Source organism: Mustela erminea, chromosome 14 (genome assembly GCF_009829155.1).
Source record: "Mustela erminea isolate mMusErm1 chromosome 14, mMusErm1.Pri, whole genome shotgun sequence".
NCBI classification, from domain to species: Eukaryota; Metazoa; Chordata; class Mammalia; order Carnivora; family Mustelidae; genus Mustela; species Mustela erminea.
The window spans coordinates 40,591,228-40,605,335 of NC_045627.1; the positions used below are offsets into that span (position 1 = coordinate 40,591,228).

General features: G+C 37.8%; 1 protein-coding gene across 5 annotated transcripts in view; it reads left to right on the forward strand.

Moving 5' to 3' along the window:
* Nucleotides 1–14,108, forward strand: part of KAT6B (lysine acetyltransferase 6B) — a 188,144-nt gene that overhangs the window by 11,906 nt on the left and 162,130 nt on the right. For all 5 annotated transcript variants that reach the window (XM_032313871.1, XM_032313870.1, XM_032313869.1 and 2 more), the window contains exon 3: nucleotides 3,058–3,936. In XM_032313871.1, coding sequence (XP_032169762.1) covers nucleotides 3,316–3,936 — 621 coding nt within the window. In that variant the 5' untranslated portion in view covers nucleotides 3,058–3,315. The remainder of the gene's footprint in view (nucleotides 1–3,057; nucleotides 3,937–14,108) is intronic.

A 14,108-nucleotide genomic window follows, 5' to 3' on the forward strand; every position in this document is an offset into this window, starting at 1 on the left:
AATGTGTTGTTAAATGGATATGCATGATTCTGTTGATTATGTGTAAAGATAGTGGTAATACCTTGTCATGAAGGTATATTTTGAGTTTTTACTAGTTTTTGTTTTAAGGTATGTTCATTTACTTGTGTAACCAAAATGCCTGAGAGCACCTTTGCGATATTGGATACTTTTCTGTGACCTCTCCTCCTGCTTCCTGCAGTTGTATTTTGTGCAATCAAATTAAATGAGTGGATTCATCCTGAGTAAACAATAAAAGGTGAAATAATTACATGAACATAGTGAAATGTCTTCTAATGAAAATTTGTCCCAGACCGTTTTACTTTGGAAAGATGTGTCCTATTCTAAACTTAACACACAGTGATTCCCATGTTCTATCTTGAAAGTAGTTGCACTATGAAAGCCAGTGGTTTTATTCCTAAACACACCATATTCCAAGTCTAACATTTTTTTTTTTAGTGGTTTATATAATGACAGAGGGGAGCACTTACTAGATTTGCAGATGACATAGATGACAGAATCAAGATTCAAAAAGATCTAACAGATTGGAAGATAGACTCAAACCAACAAAATGAACTTGAACCGTAATAAATTTTAAATCCCAGCATTTATATTTGCGCAAGGAAGAGAATGGAAAGACTCAGCTTGACTGCATTTTTGAAAGAAGAGCTGGGATTTTTATTTGGACTGTATGCTTAGCATGAGTCAGTTGTGTGGCAAGGCTGTTAAGATTACATTTATGCTTGGATAATGCCTGGACTGCCAGATTTAAGATGGACATTAGCCAAACTAGTGAGCAACGAAAAGAAGGAAGTGCTTGGCAACCACGTGATGTGCAAGTGTTAAGAAACTGGAATAAGAGTGGTCTAAAGTGGGGCGGGAGGTAGGGGAAGTTCAGTTTTAGTGGTTTTCAAAAGATTCTTATTTTCAAATATTTGAAGGCCTGTTACATTAAAGAATTAGTAAGAATTTCTTGGGATTGTTTTAGGGAGACCAAGACTAGAGGGTAGAAGTTTTAGGAAGATAGATTTTGGGTCTTGTGAGCAAGGAATATATTATGACAGTTAGAGCTGTCCAGTAGTGGTATGAACTGTCTCAAAAAGTAATAAATTTCTCTGTCACTGGAAGTATTTTAAGATTTGATGGCCCATTTGTTGGGGTTATTGAATGAGGAATCTTTTACTAGATAACTAGAGATTAGATGGGCTGACCTCTTCAGTCCCTTTAGCCCCAAGTTTCTGAATCCCGAGGGGAAAAAAAATGAAGTGAACATACAGTTTACTGACTGCAAAGAGAGGACAATCCTTTTTAAACTGCCTCTTTCAGGCTGACTGAGCAAGTGTAGTTCAGTGGCCCAGTTTTTCAGCAACAGAGCAAATGTTACGTTTGTCATTGTATCTGGCTAGCTTTGAGGAAAGGTGTTATTTTTCCCTTGTAGATAGGTTAAATAAATAACCAGACATACATTTAGTTTTTTTAATGAGGCATTTTTCAAACTGTACAGACAGTTGCTTTAATGGGAAGTGATGATAGCTACTATATGTTGAATATTAGATGGCATATTCACTTAATTCTCTCAGCACTCCAGTGAGGGATTTACTATTATTGCCCTACAGGTAAGGTGACTGAAATGTGTCATTAACCAGGGTTTCTTCGATAGATGTTGATAGAGCAGGTGTTCATACCATTAGTCTGATTTCAGAAGAAGTTGTGGCTCAGGTGAAGATAGCACAGGACTTAGATTTTAGCATAATGGCAGTTTAGCCTTAAGTTTAGGCTATAGACTATAGACTGTTACCATGAGTGAGTTCCATCTTCCCCTGAACCTCAGTTTGCTCATAGAGATGTCTTGCAGATTAAATGACAAATTACATGTGAGCATACTCTGTAAACTTGAAACTATAAAAAGAGTTCAGATGTGAATATTACCAGTGGAAGGCAAGATTAGAGACCGGATCTGACCCAACTCCCGGGCCAGGGCACTTTGTCGCAGGTTCAATACAGATTAGAGATGTAGGGTGGTTTTGGTGCACACCAGAGGCTTTCAGGGAGCAACTGTTTACCTGGAATCAGATTTGTGTGAACCGTCCTTGTATTGGGCAGGTATTAAGATACCTAGAATAGTATGTTACTTAAAAGATGAAGGGTTATGTTACCATACTAGTTTGAGTTTTCCAGCCTGTGGATTAGAGAGTGTCATAGACCCTTTGCAAAGGGATGAGAGGTATGATTCTGTAGAAGTGGCTAGTTGGGAAATTTTCTTACATTTGAAACTTGGGAAATACAATATCTAGCTGAAGTAGAAGAATCAGGATTTTTGCCCTTTTTTCCCCCCAAGTTTAAGATTTCTTGAACTAAGGTTAATGTACAGTTGACCCTTGAACAACATGGGTTTGAACTGTGTGGATCCACTTACACTTTGATTTTTCTTTTTTTTTTTGGACAAATAGAGTACTGTAAATGTATTTTCTTGTCCTTGTGATTTTCTTATATTCTCTTTTCTCAGGGTTACGTTATTGTAAAAATACAGTGTATAGTACATATAATATACAAACGTATTAACTATTTAATATTGTTGGTAAGTTTTCCAGTTAACAGTAGGCTATTAGTGGTTAAGTTTTGGGGGAGTCAGAAGTTATACATAGATTTTTTTTGATAATCCCCTGCATTGTTCAAGGGTCATTGTAGTTTCATCAGAGTTTTTGTGTTATAGACTTACTCTTTGAGGTTGGTTTTATGTTTATGATAGACATATATCTTGAACCACTGTAATTTTATTAATTTCAATAAAGGTTAATCCATTAAGTAAATAACATAGGTGTGATCTTTTAAATGCCCCATAAATGACTTTGTATAAATAACAAGTGAAAATCCTAAAAAAATTTCCTTCTCAGACTATGACCCAATTTCTGGTTAGGAAATACAGTCACTGTGGCTTTGTTACATAATTACCTGCCTGTCATTACTTCTGTGGTCCTTTTGCATCTTAAAAGTAAGAAGAGTCTTTTATTTTTAGAAGTTCCATTATTAAGAGGCTATTTCCCCTTTTTATCCTTTAAGGTCTTGATTTCCTTGTTAAAGATGTTCTTCGGGAGAATGCAGTCTTTCCTGTTGGTAAAATAAGACAACTATCAACATTGCCTGTGTGTCCTGTTTTTAATCTCTTAAGGATGGATGTTTGTGAGGTTTTGCTTAATAAGGTCTGGAATATTCTGCCCATTTGTTGAGTCGTAAATGACTTTCAAATGTTCAAGTCCTGTTAAATACAAGGAGAACCTCTATGGGTAACTTTGGTATTGAAGAAGTCATTTGTCAACCATGGTAAAACTTGCAAACCCACTTTATACAGAGTGGATTCTTGAAGCTATACAAAAAATAAAAAAGCAAAAGCAAAGGCCCTCTGAAGAGAGAATCTGCCATGCAGTCAGCACTTCCCATGGGTTGGATAAGAAGACAGTCTCTGAGCAGCTGGAACTCAGTGTTCAGGATGGCTCAGTTCTCAAAGTCACCAACAAAGGCCTTGCCTCCTATAAGGACCCAGACAACCCTGGGCGCTTTTCATCAGTTAAACCAGGCACTTTTCCTAAGTCAACCAAGGGGTCTAGGGGATCATGTAATGATCTCCGCAATGTGGATTGGAATAAACTTTTAAGGAGAGCAATTGAAGGGCTTGAGGAACCAAATGGCTCCTCACTGAAGAACATCGAGAAATATCTCAGAAGTCAAAGTGATCTCACAAGCACCACCAACAACCCAGCCTTTCAGCAGCGGCTGCGACTAGGGGCTAAACGCGCAGTGAACAATGGGAGATTACTGAAAGATGGACCACAGTACAGGGTCAATTACGGAAGCTTAGATGGCAAAGGGGCTCCCAAATATCCCAGTGCTTTCCCATCCTCACTACCACCTGTCAGCCTTCTACCCCATGAGAAGGACCAGGTAAGTGAAGAGAAGGTTAATACATTCTAAATATTGCCTATCTGACATGCACAGTTTCAGTTAAATTTTGTATGGACAAAAGTTCCAAGTGAAGTTGAATAAAGTTAACTGCCTTAAAAGCAGGCTTCCATATTTTAAAATGTATGCATTGTTTATGATATAAATTGTTCTATACTATTTTACTGTGTAAAAATAAGAGCTTCCTCACTGGTCGATTAAGAATTCAATGTGATGATTATGTGATTTGTTTTTTAAACGAATTGGTGAGTACTTGAAGGGACCTGGATAGATAAATTAAATCCTCCTTCATCAAGGCAGGACCATATATATTTAAAAAAAAAAAGAAAGGCTATCATGTATTTTTTGCTTTTAAAATTTAAAATTATTTATAGTTTACTTTTTCCACTTTATTGAGGTATAATTAATAAATTTTTAAATTACTATTTTCAGAGAAGATGTTTGTAGACTAATTGTTAATACTCATAACCTGGGCATCCCTGAAATTGTTTTAATATGTGACCCAAATCTTGCCTATTTAAAGTCATTTATTGTTGTCTACTTCTCAGTGGGAGAAAGTGAATGTTCATTTTGCCTCATACTGTATCTTTCTCATACTCTTTTGTTTCTCTGGGTCTTACGTTATTTCTGTAATGCGCGCACACACACACACACACACACACACACACACACACACGTGACAGATTTCTCTTTAAGTGACCACAACAATTTTAAGTATTGGAGTAAGATTTTTGTTTCATTTCAAAGCTACTGAAGTTACCTCCCAAACTAAAACCAAAGTAGAACAAACTGTTTATATTCAGGCCTTCACTGTTTTTAGAAAGAGTGGTTGTATGTGTTGACTACATTTCTAGAAGTGATGGAGACACAAGTGTTAAGAAAAGTTGTGCAGCTGATGGCTTGTTTTTCCTCTTCTGGATACTGCCAGCTCTTGAGATGGTCTCTGCTTCCCTCAGTTGTTTAAGCTGATGGGATCCTAGCTCCAGAAACTGGGTAGGACCAGGTCATTTGCCTTCCACAGATTAATCGAAACCCTAGCATTTGCTTCTTAATTGTATTTTTATTTTGTTAGTTTTCCTCAGATTAGTTTCTCTTTTGGTGGCATCTGTGTTTTGTAACCAACCCTCAATTCTTTGTGAGAAAATGGGCATAAAAGAAGAAGTAAACCTACAGAGAAAAATTTTTTTTAATAACATTTGTTTCAAAAAAATACATTGAGTGACTCAAATCCTAATTGCTGTGTCTGACAGAGCCACATTAAGCACTTCTGTTTCTCATTAAATATTTTTATAAACACTTACACACCATGGGCAAATTCCTTAACGGAATGTAGAGCTACTTCTTGGTGGATTTGGGTATCTTTGTTTTTAAAACCTGTACATTACCCTGAGGTATATTAAGGTCTGATAATTACCAAGTACATGGACTAATTCAGGCAGCTTTAGTCACCTTAATAGTATGTTTCAATAACTTTGTGATCCAGGGGATATCTTTACTTGTAATAGAAATCTCTGTAAATTTTCCACAGTCACTTTTCTATTCTCTTTAACCTTGCCCATCCTTTCTTGCTAACCTTATCTTTTTTTTTCATGCAGCATCTGTATGGAAGTATTTTTAGTCTAAAGGAAAATTCACGTCTGAAAGTATCTAGGATTGAGAACAGAGTAATTTATTGCTTAGCCTGCAATTGTTACTGCTCTGTGATGCTGATCTTTTTATATTGTCCAGTTAGCATCATCATCGAACAAGGAAACCAGAGAAAATGTGTCCTAAAATTTTTACTTGATGGAATTTGGAGATCAATTGTGTAGTGATTTAATCATAAGCTAATTCTTAGAAAAGAACAAATAAACCTTAATAAAAGTCATACCAAATCAATTTGACCATAAGCAGTTGTATTGTTTGTATTATATATTGCAGTAGTATTTTTCCTTGAAAATGTAATATTGCCCTTTGAGATTACAAGTGGTAAATAGTTTACAACCATGTAGACTTATAAGTAAATGTAATAGAAATTCTTAACCTGGGCCCATGAATGAGCTTGAGATAGATGGGTCACACATCCCCAGAAATCGAGTATAAAGTCATCTGTATCCACACGTTTTTCCGAGGTTAGGGTCTATTGTGGTTTTTTGTTTGTTTGTCTTGTTTTTATCTTACCCGATTCTCAGAGGGATCCAAAATGTCAAACAGCCAATGTGAATATTTTAGTACTCTAGAAAATATTTGTTGTTTCTTATACTAAAAGCGTAAGTGTAATGTGCTAGTTGTTGGCTTTTGATTATTGTTACTTTATAGGCGCTGAACGTGGATCTGAATGTAGACTGGTTGCACTATGGTTTCGTGTATATAGGACTTTTCTCTACTATATTCAAAGGGCAGATTATTGTTGTTCTTGATGTGCCAGAAGTCTGTAGTGTTTGTATTGTGAAAGGACGTTTATGGTATAAATGACTCTGTTTGTACAGAGATGGAGTCTTCTCACAGTTTAGCCAACTGAGGTGTCTCAGGGAAGCTGTTAAGGCTCTAGTAGCTTTTGCTGAGTAGCTTCATTTAATTGTGAAAATGAAAACCAAAATGGTAAAAATAATAACTGACATTTCTTAACACTTAAATGCTGGCAATATTCCAAGTGCTTTACATTTATTATCTCCTTGACCTACACAGTAACTGTGAGGGCCATAGGATTATTATTCTTATTTTGTACATGAAAAACTGAGGCTCAAAGCCTAAGTAATTTGCTCAAGATCACTGATGGAACTGTTGAGTGGTGAAGCCAAGATGCTGAGGAGACAGTGTGACTCCAGACATCTTTACCGCTGGGCTGTATACTGGTCAACGGTTGTGGCTTTTCATTAACAGTAAAAGAATCTCTTCATTTCCTCAGGTGTTCAGAAGCAGCTTTCCCTCAACAAATAGATTTCTGGCATTTTAAATCTGGTAGTTGTGGTGAGCTTCTTACCATTTTTAAAGCAAGTACTATTTATAATATTAGCAATATGGGAAAGCAGTAAGGAAAGTAGTAAATCTGTGTCTAATTAGATTTAACATCATCATCATTCCTATGCATGGCTGCTAGGAGGAATACAATGCACGTTAAAATAGAAGGGCTTCTTCCTTTCTGAAATGTAATTGCACATCTCCTGATAGTCTAGAATTCAAATTGGATATTACCACACTGGCTCCTTAGCATAACTTCTTTGTATTTATTTAAGAAAGCTCTCTTTGGTGAGGTGATATGGAAATGAATTAAGCCACCGAAGATAAAACTTTATCTTTGACTTGGTGAGGGAACTCCTAAAGGATAGTATTAGTGTTTCTCATTAAAAGTGGTAAAGCTCAATTAGGTCAGATTATGAGGACTTTGGAAAGTCAAATATTCTAAGAGAGACTTCAGTTATCACCACACACTTTGTAGCACTAAGATTCCATTTGAATATTTGGGCTTTCGCATTTTTACAGAATCCATTTAGTTCAATTTTAAACAGATTCCTTGGTTTTTCACTGTATTGGCGATATTTGGCTATAGAATTAAGTATCAAATATTGTTGTTTCCAGTACAGTACATAACATGGGAACTCTCATTTTAGGCTGCTGTAGTTGGAAGGGGAGATGCTTCTAATAATATCAGGTAGGGCTTTTGATGTTTTTTTCTTGAAGAAGTGAAATAAGTATGAGAATCTTGCAGAAGCCTTCAGACAGAACTAAAAACAGTGATACTCTCCATAAGGAAAAAGTAAAGATGAATTTAAAAAGGAACACGGGGAGCACCTGGTTGGCTCAGTGGGTTAAAGCCTCTGCCTTCGGCTCAGGTCATGAACTCAGGGTTCTGGGATCGAGCCCCGCATTGGGCTCTCTGCTCAGCGGGGAGCCTGCTTCCTTTCTCTCTGCCTGCCTCTCTGCCTACTTGTCTCTCTCTCTCTGTGTCAAAAAAATAAATAAAATTAAAAAAAAAAAAAAAGGAACACGGATGATCTGAAATGAGGCTGAGAGACAAAATGGTGTTAAAAATCACTTGTGGTCCTGGCGTGTTCAGTTGTTTATTCTGTTTGTCCCCACTCCCTTTTAGGGAGATATTTTATTAGGGCTTTTGGCAGTGTTATTAGTATGAAATATTTCCGTAAACATAAGATTAGTGTACATCCTACATTACTTTCTTGTGTTGTGTAAATGCCATAAATAAAAGAACTTTATTTTTAGATCCCTTTCTTCGGTTTTCTCCACTTTGTCCTCGCCTCTCCAGTCCCATTATCCCTGCCCTAGAGAGACCCTTCTTGTCTTTCCCTGGGACTTTTCCAATCGCCTGTACTTTGTGAAGGACCATTCACTAGTCTATATTGTTCTTTGATGTGGCATGCTTCCAGAAGTCCCTCGGCCCTAGGGGAATTGTTCATGGTCTCAGACTCTGGATCTTTTTGGCAGAAATGTGTGTATTTTTTATCTGCTAATTATAGAGTCCAAGTGTCCTCCTCTCTGTTGACCTTCTTAGTTTTCCTTTGAATCGGTGTCCTTTGTATTGCAGATGTCACGTTTCTCAGAGCCTGCTTAGCTATGTGTATCCAGCTGAAAGTGGGAGAGAGCCCTAAACATTATAAAATACACCCTTCATGTTACCCGAAATTTGGAATCGGTGTGGATGAAAGTCAGTTTTAGAATGAGTAACGTCAGATAGAAACCTGTTACGGTGTGGCAGACTAGACGGATCAAACACCTGCTGTTTCAGAGTCCGGGAAGGAAAAATATTGTAGTTTATGTTGTTCCTATAATTAAGCTTCGGTAGTTTTTCCACATAGCAGACTCTCCGAGGACGACTTTTGTGAGCAGATAATACCAGTTGTTGAGGCATTACTGAGAGAGCACTTGGATTGTCTCAGACTAGTTAGTCGGGTCAAGGGAAAGATAAAATGAAGAGTGAATGAGTCTTTTCTGTTGGACTCTGAGGCATGACAGCTTGTTCCACTTTGGAGCTTTGATCAGGATGGGACTTGTCTAGACGTCTAATGAAGTAGGCTTCAGGTAGAAGGAGCAACATTATGTCAGAGGAGTTTTGACCGAAAGTGAGTCTTATAGTTTAAAGTTGTTTTTTTTTTTTTTTTTAATTTATTTATTTGACAGACAGAAATCACAAGTAGGCAGAGGCAGGCAGCGGGGGGGGGGGGGGGGGGGGGGGAAGAAAGGCTCCCTGCTGAGCAGAGAGCCCGATGCGGGGCTCTATCCCAGGACCCTGAGATCATGACCTGAGCTGAAGGCAGAGGCTTTAACCCACTGAGCCACCCAGGCGCCCCCCGAAAGTGAGTCTTAAACATTCTTTTTAACTCTCTGGATCGTAGACATACTTGATACCAGAGCTTCCTTTTCGACAGACAACACATGGTGCTGTCCTGGAAGATGTATATGTAGATCAGTCTGTTTTCTGATTTCCTCATGTCATTATTTCCTCCGAGCGTCAGGGACTGTAACTAAGGGTGTGGGTTTTTGACTAATTCTGGGTATTTTCGGCAGCTTTCAGGAATTTACCTTTGTATTCCATGTACCTGTTTGGCTTACGAGAGCCAAACCTGATATACTTGCAGTACCAAGAAAATCTTTGTTTTAAAGCTTTGAAGTTACATAACAGTTAAGGGCTGTTGGCTGATTCATTCAGATTGTATTTGGAATGGCAAAGATTTTTATTCATTCTTTCTCTACAGACTTTATTTTAATAAGCAGAACATTTTAACGTTTCTCAGAATGACGGTCCCTTGGTTTTCTGTATTTTCTTCGTGCGTTAATCGTGTACAAAGGATACATGAGAAAATGTCATTATTCTGTCATTGCAAGGCAAATTTTGATTGTCAGGCCCACGACTTTTTGTTTAGTTTACAGACTGTTTTCTTGGCTAGCACATTAAACTACAGTAGATTTGATGAAACTGTTCATCTCTAGTTATGCCAGCCTTTCAGACGTGAGTCTGCATCTTCTCAGGTACGTTGATCTCTGAGATCTATTAATGTTTCTGAGTACATAAACATCAATTAGCTGACTAAATCAAAGTTAGCAAATGAGTCAGCCATGTAATTTGTTTGTAGCATTTTGAGTTAACAGGGCCGTGAAAAAATCATGTTTGTATTTGTGTGTAGGTGCCCTTATCTCACAGTCTTCAGGTGGTGAAGGAGTGTTTGTACATATAAGAAGAGGAGGTAGGGCAAAATGATATAACGCGCTAATCTGTTACTAGGCTTCTGTTTGGGCCCGGACTGCTTTCCCAGAGCCGTCTCCAGGAGCTGCAGACTGTACACTCTTTTTTTTTTTTTTTTTAATATGTGAGCCTTTTAAGTCACAGAATATTAACAGGGAGCATAACTTTTTGCTTTATGAAAGGTAGTATTTTGAAAAATCTGCAAAATGAACTATAGAGACAAAAGCTCTAGAGAGAGCGTTATTAAACTGTGAGTCTGGTCTTCACAAAGCTACAAAATAAATACCAATCAGTGGTCCAAGTAAAATCCAGGAAGGATTTGTGTTAATTTGACAAGTAGGTTTAGAATTCTTTAGCCATTATTTTTTAGAAACCAGCTTTGTTCAGACATCCTTTCTCTAATTTGCTTCACTTTTGATCTTTGATAAAACCAGCTGCAATTTTGTTTCATTAACAAACTTAACTGTTTAACAGATGTTTGTTTTGGCTTGATTGTGTCCTTTCTATTAGAAACAGCATAACATACATAGAAACCATGCTGGGCCTTTTCCTGTCTGTAGCTAGACAGGCGTTTCAGAAGAACAACTTAATTTTATTTACAAGTTCAATTTTTGTTCCTCTGTACTATTATGGTAGGTATACAAACATTTTAGCTCTTGTTCCCCCTGTCAGGGAGGTCTTTTGTTCTTAATCCTCCATCTGTTAGTTCAGTACCCTCCCCCACTCCCCCCCCCCCTTTTTTAAGCATTGCAAAATCCTAGCATACAGGGAAAAAGGTATTGCAGAAGAGGTAATTGAGATATCAGTGACTCTTCTACAGTTCAAGGGAGGGAATGGGACTAGCCTGGTGAATTTAGATAATTTCTTCCATCTTCTTTGATGTCCGTAAGCTGCCATATGGACAGCAGTGAGGCCTACAGGAAGGAGGTGAGCTTTGGTCTGGGCTGCCTGTGATATTCAGTGATGTGGGCTGGGAGCCAGAGGCAGGCAGCACTTGAATGTTTCTGCAGTAGTTTCTGAAGCGGCCAGTCCTGATTTTTGTCCATGGTTTACTGCCATGCTTGTGATTCTCTCAGATCATAAATGGGCATGATGAAATTCAAGAAACTGAGGTTAAAGTTTATATGGGGTAAGAGAAACAGTAGTAAGAGAGACAAAGCTTACACTCAAAGCCAGTATTAAAGGACATCAAATGTTGATTCCTATTCGATAGTTGGTCAGCTTGCTTCAAAAACTGGTATTTTAATACCATGTGGAAGCTTCTGCCTTACATCAAAACCCGGCCCTAGCTATTGAGCCTTGAGATGGGAGTAATGGTGCAGAAAACAGGATTCGCTAGTGGAAGAGTGTGGGCTGTTTGAGGAACAAGAGTTCTTCCATTTAGACTGCTGGCGGCTGGTGAGGGGACTGGGGGAGGTAGGCAGTGTAGGGAACCAGGAAGGTATTTTCTCCTTAACTTTGTAAATTGAGAAATTGCAGTATTTCAGAAAAGTTGAAAGAATAGTATAGTAAGCACTTTATTTCTTTAACTTAGATTCACCGTTTGTTAACGTTTTGGTACATTTGTTCTCTTCTGGCTGTATGTATATACAAATATGTACACATAGTCATAATTTTTGGCTGAGCTGTTTGAAAATAAATGGCAGGTGTTATGATGTTAAGATATTATGATACTAAGTCATAATAATAATTATATACTGAGGAGCATTTTCCTGTATAACCGCAATACTATTATTTCATGTAAGAAATTCAACAGTGAAACAAGAGTGTTACCCATTAGACCATATTTTCCCAAATAGTCCCAGAAGGTCATTAATAACTTTTGTTTTTAATCTGGGATCCAGTTAAGGATTGTGCATTGCATTTGGTTGTTACATCTTTTATAGAGAACTGTTTTCCATCTTGTTTTTGCTTTCACATCAGTGGGTTTTTTTGTGGTTTACTTTTTGATTATTTTTTTACAATTATTAAATTTTTTTTTTTCCCTGAGGATAAGTGACACGTAATATGTCAGTAACATTTTTGTCAAGTCTGGGATAATTGTCTTATGGGATGTCCCATAATTAGTACTTACATGATTGTGTCCTCTTGTGTTTTGGGCAAGAATACTGTGCGCGTGATGTCCTAGCAGGAGATAGACCCACGGAGGTTGTCTTGTTACGGTGGGGCTTATTTGATCAGTTGGCTGAGGTGCTGTTAGATACATTTTTACCATGTGAATGGTGAATGGTATGTTTTAGTTTTTTCTTTTGTTTATATTAGTTTTCTTTACTGCTGTAACAAATAACCACAAACTTTAGTGGCTTAAAACAATGCAGATTTATTATCTTACCGGTTCTATAGGCCAGAAGTCCATTGTGGGCCTCATTGGGTTAAAATCAGCTCATAGATAGGGAACCTGTAGGGAAGAATGTGTTTCTTTATTTCTTTCTTTAAAATTATTAAAGATTTTATTTATTTATTTATTTGACAGAGAGAGAGAGAGAGACAGCGAGAGAGGGAACACCAGCAGGAGGAGTGGGAGAGGGAGAAGCAGGCTTCCCGTGGAGCAGGGAGCCCAATGCGGGGCTCGATTCCAGGACTCTGTGATCATGACCTGAGCCAAAGGCAGATGTTTAATGACTGAGCCACCCAGGTGCCCCCAAAATGTGTTTCTTCACCTTTTCGAGCTTCTGTGTGCTGCCTGCATTCCTTGGCTCTGGCCATCTCCCTCATCTTGAAAACAAGTAGCATTGCACTGTTCAGACCATTTTCCCTGGTCACATTTCTGACCAGGACCTGGACAGCTGTTAAAGGATTAGTGTGATGAGATTGAGGCTATTTAGATAATCTGGGATAATCTCCCCATCTCAAAGTCCTTAATCCTACCTGTAGAGTCATTTTGCCATATAAGGTGACAGATTCACAGGTTCTTGGTATTAGGAAGAGGACACTGGTTGGGGGGAGTGTGGTGGTCGTACCTTACTCTGCTTGCACACAGTGGTTTCTGTCTCCTCGCCTAAATTGGGTTTTACATTGGAGGCTGCAAATCTTTGAAGGTCTGGGGGCTATGATGTAACACGGTCTATAAATCTGCTTAGAAAAGAATGAATCATAGTTTATGGGGTTAATGCTAGCAGAAGGCTGGGAGTCAGGCAGCCTGAGCTCTAGGTCTGAGGGTACATCCTGAGTAATTTCCATAAGAACAGGAACAGGGGCTGCCTCCTGCTTCCATTTAGTGTTTCTTGACTCACAAGTTTTACTGAAGGATAGATTTGGCAGTTTTTAACAATAGGAGTTTGGATATCCAAACTGTTCTCTGAGAAGTGCATTTAAAGTTGTGGAGAAGGATCTTTCTTTCAATGCCCGCAGAGTGCATGGAAAGAATATATAAAATGCTTAATAAGATAGGCTCTTTGGTGACATTTTGAATACTAAGTATCATCAGAAGAATTTTGAAGAATCATATATCTGTTATTTAAATTTGAATTCTCAATTAGAAAACTGTAAATAGGCTGAAAAACAAACTGACTTATTTTAAAAAGAACAAAATCAGGCTTACAATGTTATGCCAATTGTATCTCAATAAAGTTGGAAAGTAAAATATGCAGGTGGGTATGTATTGTATTCTTTGAGTTCTTAGTAAAAACTCAAAAGATAAATATCAAATCAAGATTCACAAAGACGGTTAACCTCAAGGATTCTTTTTCTTTCATTTTATAGTGTTCTGGTAGAATCTCCCATGGTAGCTGCATTTAGTTGGAATGTTTTGGAAATACTGGCTGTTCCCATTGTTAAAGAATAACTGTTCAGTTATCAGCCTGTAAATGTGCTCTCCAGAGCTGATAAAAAAAGATGATCTTCTCATCTGATGAGCTCTGACCCTCTGTAAACCTTCCAACTTACCTCATTTTCCACCAGCTATTGAAATATAACGAGATGCCAACAATTACATCCTCACAAAGCATTTATACCAACTTATCAAATTACCTCTTTA